Source organism: Pelobates fuscus, chromosome 5 (genome assembly GCF_036172605.1).
Source record: "Pelobates fuscus isolate aPelFus1 chromosome 5, aPelFus1.pri, whole genome shotgun sequence".
NCBI lineage: Eukaryota > Metazoa > Chordata > Amphibia > Anura > Pelobatidae > Pelobates > Pelobates fuscus.
Genome location: NC_086321.1, coordinates 363,829,615 through 363,838,654, shown reverse-complemented (window position 1 = coordinate 363,838,654; position 9,040 = coordinate 363,829,615). Strand labels below are relative to the sequence as shown.

General features: G+C 41.3%; 1 protein-coding gene across 1 annotated transcript; it reads left to right on the top strand.

The window, feature by feature from the left end:
• Positions 1-538: 538 nt before the first annotated feature.
• On the top strand, positions 539-8,401 carry LOC134610413 (ketosamine-3-kinase-like). Its single transcript, XM_063453371.1, has 6 exons — positions 539-706; positions 2,638-2,789; positions 4,411-4,502; positions 5,771-5,853; positions 6,716-6,838; positions 7,534-8,401. The coding sequence occupies exons 1-6, from the start codon at positions 566-568 to the stop codon at positions 7,870-7,872; spliced, it is 930 nt and encodes a 309-aa protein (XP_063309441.1). The 5' UTR covers positions 539-565; the 3' UTR covers positions 7,873-8,401.
• Positions 8,402-9,040: the final 639 nt, after the last annotated feature.

Below are 9,040 nucleotides of genomic sequence, written 5' to 3'. Positions count from 1 at the left end.
GATAGACAAACAGGCCCTGGACTACAGGACATGTCCCAGGACTAATTTTTCTACCTGGGACAAAAGCCCAAAACACAGACTGGTCCCTGGAAATTAGGGATAGTTGGCTACTATGATATTCCATCACTTGGAAAGCATTCTTGAACAGAAAATCCTGGAGAGGCATAGAGTGTTTTCCAACATACTGCAAAACAGGTGTAGCCAAACGATGGCTGAGATTTGTGTGAGTTGAAGTCCAATCACAACTATAGTTTTTAACCCAGATAATAGAAATACATAATACTGTATAGGAAAACAAGATTGAAACCTAGAACAAATACCAGCACAGGGATGTGTGGAACAATAACCACAAGGACTGCTCCTGAAAACCTGGGTATGTTGTCATGTATTGCCTGGACACATGCTTTTGTCAGAGCCTTTTATCTTTCCATATTCCTTGTAAATGCTGCCACCCAGTGGGCAGCAAGTGTAGTAAAAAAAAAAAAAAAAAAAAGTTCAGAGCAGTCCGCGCATGCCAATGACGTCAGTGGAACGCACGTGAACCGCAAATCCAGGAAAAGGCAGCATGGAATCCCTCCTGAAGCAGGAGTTGGGCTCTGTCCTCATCAAGCAAGCTGGCCACTCAGGAGGAGGCTGCATTAGCCAGGGGCAGAGCTATGACACTGACAAGGGCCGGGTCTTTGTCAAGATCAACCACAAATCTGAGGTTCCAAGGCTGCAATCTGAACCTGATCTCTATAAAACTTAATATTATTATTAGTATTATTTATTATATTATTATTCCAGCATATTAGTCCATAGTTACACATACACTCTCCCTGCCAGCTCTACATTGCATTCTAAATAGATTTATTGCACTTTAAATAATGCATGTTTAACTTCTGACTTGCAACCTGCTGTGGATTACTGCTCCCAAGATGCTGAGCCAGCCATTTGTCCCTGCAGTGCTCAATGGCTGAGCGTTGTTAGAATTTTAAGCCACTATAGCAGGATGGGTGGCTGTCACCGGTCAATTAACATACTAAAATTACTTCATGATAAAAATAGAATACATTGCAATATTAGTGGATTTTTTTTAAAATTATACTTACAATCATGTAGCAGCTTATCTTTATTTTATTATAGTTTAGTTTGTTTAATAAAATTGCACAATATTCTGTAGTTTTGTGTACTGAATTGAGACAAATGGTGTATTCACTAAACAGTGACTTGCTTGGAATTGCAAAATGAGTACATTGGGATGTGTATGTATAACTATTTATCATGCTAAACAAATTTGCGTTTATAATGTACAGTAACTAGGGGTTTTACTGTTTATTGTTTAGATGTACTTGTTGTGCAGAGAGGATTAGTTCTGATTGTGGCACTCGCTACCGTGCTGCTGAGTAGTGTAATTCTGTGTGCCCTGTACAGTTGGTACTGGCGTCTAAATCTCTCAGAGATTATGCTGGCACAGAACATCTAGACTGCTCATGGATCCTGTATAATGAGTGATTAACACTGACGCGGTGTGGACATTTTAATAAAACATGTATGTTTGTTTGTATAGAGTGTCTTCCTGTTAATAAATAAATAGAAATAGATCTGGTGACTGAGCCTATTGGACAATAATTTATTCTATAGTAAATTTGTAGAGACCTGCAGGGTTCATTCAGTTATTTTGGCTATTTAAAAAAGGTGTTCAGTCTATAGCAATCTGCAGAGTTAAATAGTTACTCCAAGCACCATGACCACTTCATAGCGAGAGAGAGAGTGACGTCAGACAAAAATGATCAAGTTGCAGGAAAAAAATTGGACTTGGGTGATGGAGCCTTTTATTTTAATTTTTTTTTTTAAATTTCTTTTTACACATTTTTTATTTGGGGGGTTGGGGAAGGATGGACCAACTCAGAAAGCGTTACTCTAACCAAAGGCAGTGTTTCATGATTAACCCTTTAATTGTATAGTTTGCAGGGTATACTGCAAGAGTAGGCAATATTTGACACTCGAGATGCGGTGGACTATATCTCCCCTTATGCTTTGCCATTATTATGGCTGTAAGAGCATTTGGGAGATGTAGTCCAAAGCATCTGGAGTATCAAGGGCACAATGTTGTGTTTTTTTTTATTTTTATAAAGAGGCAGCATTCAATGTACATTCTGTGAAGAACTGCAGACTTGAGCGATCAGTTTCAGGAGACCTGCCGGGTTCACGGTTTAGCCAGTTGGGTTCAGCCGGGATCATTGTTTAGGGTATCGAGTAGGGTCATTGTTGGTTATGCAGAGATGCAGGGTTCACGGTTTCCTCTATTGAGATCTGCAGGGTTCAGTTTTCGAGCTAGGGAGAGCTGTTGGGTTCTTTGTTAGTTCCATGGAAAGTTACAGAGTTCTGTGCGAGGTCTATGTACATGTGAAGGGCCAGTGTTCCGTCTTAGGAGTGATGCATGGTTCAGTGTTCTGTGTACGGAGAGCAGACACAACCAAATGATCACATAGTTTTAGGTGTAATCACATTTCTCTCACAATGTCCATAATCATTAGTTAAATCTTAAGACTTAACAAATAGGTGTATACATTTTATTTCAAGAGTTTGCAGTTAGAGAGAAAGGTAGACTGAGATTCTCGCTCTATCATACCTGCTACTGTCTTCTGCTTTTAGGCTCGAAGGATGTTCTTGGGAGAAATGGCCAGCTTGGAAGCCATTCTACAGACAGAAACGGTGATTGCCCCTAAGCCAATCAAGGTTATAGACCAACCAGGAGGGGGAGCCGTACTTGTTATGGAGCATTTGGACATGAAAAGTCTAAGCAGGTAGTTTTATGTCCTAGCTGTATGGAGTACCTAACTTTCACAGATATTAACAATAACTTAAAGGGACACTTCAGGCACCCAGACCACTTCTGTCCATGGAAGTGGTCTGGGTGCCAACTCCCATCACCCTTAACCCTGCAAGTGTAATTATTGCAGTTTTTATAAACTGCACTAATTACCTTGCAGGATTAACCCCTTAAGGACACATGACATGTGTGACATGTCATGATTCCCTTTTATTCCAGAAGTTTGGTCCTTAAGGGGTTAAAGGGACACTCCAGGCACCCAGACCACTTCTGCCCATTTTTATAAACTGCAATAATTACCTTGCAGGGTTAACTCCACCTCTAGTGGCTGTCTACTAAACAGCCATTAGAAGGCACTTCCGTGTCTCTAGCACAGATTTTCTGTGCTAGAGCGTCGCTGGACATCCTCACGCTGTGTGAGGACCTCCAGCATTGCTCAATTCCCCATAGGAAAGCATTGAAAAACATTTTCAATGCTTTCCTATGGGGAGCTCTAATGCCGCACATGCGCATTAGGTCTCCCCGGCCGGCGGGCAGGATCAGTCTCGCCCACCGGCCGACGTAATGCAGAGGAGGAGTGGCAGCGGAGGAAGAAGCAGCGACGTGGGACATGTCGCTGCCTCTGGTAAGTGACTGGTTTTCACCCCTTCAGCAACCGGGGATTGGGAGGTGGGAGGGAGAGGGGGACCTGCAGTGCCAGGAAAACAGATTTTTTTCCTGGCACTGGAGTTTCCCTTTAAGTCCTCCTCTAGTGGCTGTCTATCAAACAGCCACTAGAGGTACTTGAGGCTTCTTAAAACACGAAAAGTGTTTTAAACGACACTGGAGGTCCTCACGCTATGTGAGGACCTCAAGTGTCGCTGGAATCCCCACAGGAAAGCATTGAATAATGCTTTCCTATGGGAGGTCTAATGCGCGTGTGGCCATTGTCACGCATGCGCACTAGATCTCCCCCGCCGGCTGGCGTTGGCGGAGGAGGATCGTGGGCAGAGCCTAACCCAGCGCCGAGGGACATCGGCGCTGGATTCAGGTAAGTGACTAAAGGGGTTTTAACCCCTTCAGCAACATGGGATGGGGGTGTGTGTTATGGAGGGGGGCACTGCAGGATTCTCTAGTGCCAGGAAAACTGATTTGTTTTCCTGGCACTGGAGAGTCCCTTTAATAAACAAATCATGGAGGAAATGTAACGAGCAGCTGCCAAGTTTCTGTTTATATGATGTTTTGTAGTAGATTCATCCCAAATTGATTGTCAAAAACCAAGTAGAAATGCTTATAAAATCACCTTACATCTGGCACCTAAAAAATTAAACGTGTGCTCCCGTTAGCCGTAATTACAACTAGGAGACAGATTACTGCCAGCCATGATTGGACGTGTTCGCATTTGATGATGAGGAAGTATAATTTCAGCATTATCAGTGTGTATCTGCAGAGGGATCAGCCTTTGGGTGCTGGGGAGAATGTTGTTTTTTTGGGACCTGCCACAAACACATGAGGGTCTGACAGAGTATTATGGGATATATTATTTGGTAAAAGATATATACAGTCTAATTGTAAGTATTTATTTCCACATATAGTAATTAGTCTTTCTGTTACAGACAATCGTCAAAGCTTGGCGAGCAACTGGCAGACCTTCACCTCTATAATCAGAGGCTGCGGGATCAAATGACTAAAGAAAGTGGGAAAGTGGGTAAATATCAAGCCATTTCGCATACATATGGATGCTCTCTCTTGGATGTTGTTTACTCTACCACTGGCTTGTGTTTAGAGCTCTGTGTTTTTTATCGAATGTTTGAAACCCCCTATAAGTCATGTCATATCCTACAAGTCGAATTCGAATCATCTTCTAGATATAGGTTTAATCTGTTTATTATATCTGTCATTTGGGGCTTTTAGAATGAGTATTGTTCTATTTTACTTAGAAAGTGCACAACTAGTCCGAAGTTAAAGGAACACTATAGCATTAGCAGTATTTCTAACGCTATAATGCCCTGTTGGCCATTTTGGTTACTGTCCTCCATCTGCCGGCAGAAATAAAAAGTCCTTTTTTCGTATCTTTCCTCCCCAGCAGTGCCCATCCTTGCAGCAATGTTTTCAGCTGCAGGGTTAAAGCAGAAGGGAACATTGAACCTAGACCCTTTCAGATGACGTGATCTGGGTCCCTATAGTGTTTCTTTAAGTAAACAGATACTTTAAGGGCTCAATTTACAAGCTGTCACAACTTTGTGTAATTGCAAAGCTGATGGTTAAGAGAGGACCTTGCACCTTCTCTCAGCTCTGCGAGTGAATTAGAACTGCAATAAATTGTAAAAATCTATGTAGCTCTAATCCAGCCCCTTAGAACTGTCAGTCATACAGCCGGAATGCTCAGATCCAGCTGTACAGAAATCATTGTGCCCAAGCTTTGACGACAAAGTGTACGCACAACGTGGGCTCCTTTCAAGAGAGAGAGAGCCAAGTCATGGACCACCAATATCTGCTTTCAGAGCAGTTCCACACATCCCAAGTAAGGAGTGAAGCTGCTCTTGGGAGAACTGTTTTTTTTTTGTTTTGTTTTTTCAAAGTCACTGTCTAACTGGAAAGAATAACTATATTGTGTTTCCTAAGCGTACAGCGTCATTAAAGGGAAAAAGAGAACAAAAATCAAACAAACAAACAAAAAAAAAATGCTGTAATAGTATTACTGGAATTATCTGTGACTTTTTTTTGGAGTCAATAAGAATCAAACTGTAATGGAGACAGGGGGCAAACCCTGTCTTGTCCCATTACAAATTCTAATTGGTTATTTGTGATTATTTTTAACCATACTTTTAAAGTGGATCACTAACAATATATACATTGTTTAACGGTAGGTAAAAATGTGGATACAGATAACCCATTATAAATACATTATAGATACCTAGCCTGACGACAATGGGTTTACTTATATGTATTTCTATTTATTTTGTGGTCCTCAAGGTAAAGGCCCAGGACAAGCAGATGTTCAGTTCATAGACAAGTTCGGTTTCCATATAGTGACCTGCTGCGGATATCTTCCATTGGTAGGGCTTCTTCACTCTGATCTTTTAAAATCAGTATTTTGTGTGATTAATTTACCGGATCTACCATTTTTTTTAATGGAAATACATCACCTCTCTCAATGAGCAGCATTTTATTCCAGGACCCAGTTTCACTCAGTTTCTGGAGGAGGAAGTGCCTCTAGTTGCAGTCAGGAAGACAGACACTAGAGGCGTATTTAAATGGACACTACAGGCACCCAGACCACTTCATCTCATTCAAGGTCCTTATTCCCTTAACCATGCAATGTAAAACATGGCAATTCTAGATAAAGTGCAGTGTTTAAATTGCAGGGTTAAGATTGCCTTTAGTGACTACCTACCAGACAACCACTAGAGGTGCTTCCAGCAGTTTCAAGGAGTTTGACTCTGTGTTGTGGCGCTGGCCGTTCCTATGCTTCTCATGTAAATGTCCAGCGTTTTGCAAAACCGCATAGAAAAGCATTGACCGGTCTCTGAGACCATCTGATTGCAACAGCAGAGTTTCACACAGCAGTTTCTGCGGTATTGCCTCTTATGGCTGTCACTATGACAGCCAGTAGAGGCATTAAAACCCTGCAATGTAAACATTAATGTAGAACAACAATGATTTACATGGCAGGGTTAAAACGAGAAGGAGATGGCACCAAGATCACTTCATTGAGCTGAATTGTTCTGGGTGCCTATAGTCTTCCTTTACCCCTGCAGTGTAAACATTGCAGTTTCTGTAAATCTTCAATGTTTTACATTGCCAGGTTAAAATGACAGGACCACTGCACCCAGACCATGTCATTGAGTTGTGTAAGGGTGCTACTTTTTTAGTGACTCATTCCAATAATTGAGTTGAAGGTCTTTCCTTGTTGTACAGGTGAACGATTGGCGGGATGATTGGGTTACCTTTTACTCCCGCCAGCGCATCCAGACCCAGCTTGACCTGCTGGAAAAATCATCTGGGGACAGAGAGGCGAGAGAGCTCTGGTCACAGTTACAGGTGGGTAGTTTATGATTTATTTTAAAATGACACATGGGTCATACACTTACCAAGTGCTATCATATCATTATATGAGAGTCTGTGCTGCAGCTGTATGCACAAACAAATTTCTTTACTACAGTCCATGCAATGAATGTACCTTTTAGAAACCACACTGAGGCTTCTGTTAACCAGAACAGTAGTTTTCATTCATGTCAGTTCATGAATATTACTACGGCTATGTTTATGAGATGCTAAATATCCCATACACTGTTACGGCTGTTCTTTTTGAGTTCAAATTGAGAAAAATGGGTGGACCAGGATTGGCTGAAATTTGCAGTTTTGCAGCCAGCAAACCAGGAAAATATTGCATGACATTTCTTTTTCATTTGACTGTTGTTTTAAAGGAACACAAAACTGTATTCCTAACGCTGTAGTGTCCCTCTGCCCTAAAGCTATTGTATTGCTCCGGTGTTAAAAAGGTCCCTTGGCTTTGGCTGCGCCACTGCCTCAGACATCGGAAACGGGGGTCAACCTAATGTTTTTCCAAAACTACAGTGTTTTACATTGCAGGGTTAAGGGCACAGGTCCTTTAAAACAAACTGGTCCTTTACTGCTCTATAGATCAGTATAAAGTGAATTTGGCAATGGCAAGCCCCCTTTTTATTTATTATATTTATTTGGATTTTATTATTTCTTGGATTTGTTTGTTACAGCTGAAGATTCCAGCGCTGTTTGATGGCGTTGACGTTGTGCCGGCTCTTCTTCATGGAGACTTGTGGGGAGGTAACGTGGCGGAATTGGATTCTGGCCCTGTGATATTTGACCCGGCCTCATTTTACGGCCATTCTGAGTTTGAGCTTGCCATTGCTGGCATGTTCGGTGGATTTGGTGGATCCTTCTACTCCGCCTACCACGACAAAATTCCGAAAGCTCCCGGCTTTGAGAAACGACTGAAGTTGTATCAGCTTTTCCATTATCTCAACCACTGGAACCATTTTGGAAGCGGCTACCGAGGCTCATCTCTAAGCATCATGAGGAGCCTCGTGAAGTGAATGGCTCTCCTCGCTGTATTCGTCTCCCAGCGGCTCCCACCAACTCGCCATCAGTAGTGGTTACTCTCTGTACTGGGAATTATTGAGTATTGCAAATTCATTTCAAATTTTAGCTGAATGAGAAAAGACTCTCCATGTTAGCTTTGTTACTAGCGTGGCCTTCTTGTCCTCAAATATGAAATTTACTTTGAATTCCCCACAGTTGTCTTTCAAGAATAACCCTGTAACTATTGCATTGATTTTAACACCTAACAGCGGATGTAAAGCGTGTGATTTCATGATTATTGTGTGTTCCATTCTTAGCACAGAAAACATTAATTGCAGATCACTCTATTAAAATGTTGCTCCAACCAAAACTTCTCTGTGATTATTAACCAAAGGCTGTGGCGGTGGACATTGCATGCTGGGATCTTCAGTTTTCATTTTGTTGATACAATGTGCAGAATTTATATAAATGCACTGCAGGCTTTAATCAATATGTTTTTGTGGTTTACATAGTCCTTTTAATGCCCTCCGGGCCAAAGACAAATCAGAATCTGTGACGGCAGATAAGAACCATTCGGCCCATCTAGTCTGCCCAATTTTCTAAATACTCTAATACTCTCATTAGTCCCTGGCCTTATCTTATAGTTAGGATAGCCTTATGCCTATCCCCCGCATGCTTAAACTCCTTTACTGTGTTAACCTCTACCACTTCAGCTGGAAGGCTATTCCATGCATCCACTACTCTCTCAGTAAAGTAATACTTCCTGATATTATTTTTAAACCTTTGCCCCTCTTATTTAAGACTATGTTTCCCTTTGAACTCTTTATAATCTAATTGTAATACTGTGCTTGATGTCCTCACCTAAACTACAACTCCCAGAAATCCTAACTGTGCCTGTAAAGCACAGATAACAAGCATTGCAGAATAACTCACTGGTTTGCTGACAGCAGAAACTATAAGCTTGACATTTTTAGCAAATTGCAGGAATTTCATGGGTATCTTTTTTATTAACTAATTAATTTATTTGCATTTTTTATGCATTAAACGACAAGAATGTGTGAGCTTCAGCCCGATATCACCCTTTTACAGAGCAAATAAAAGCGAAAAACAAACAAAATAATACACAAGGATTACTGTAACAAGCTATATTGTGACTATGAAATTAAAATATAATCAACCATC

Bases quoted from the DNA above. Each gene is read 5' to 3' on its own strand.
- LOC134610413 (XM_063453371.1), top strand. From the start codon at position 566: ATGGAATCCCTCCTGAAGCAGGAGTTGGGCTCTGTCCTCATCAAGCAA. The intron at 2,790-4,410 runs GTAGTTTTATGT...TTTCTGTTACAG, and splicing joins GACATGAAAAGTCTAAGCAG to ACAATCGTCAAAGCTTGGCG. The intron at 4,503-5,770 runs GTAAATATCAAG...GTGGTCCTCAAG, and splicing joins TAAAGAAAGTGGGAAAGTGG to GTAAAGGCCCAGGACAAGCA.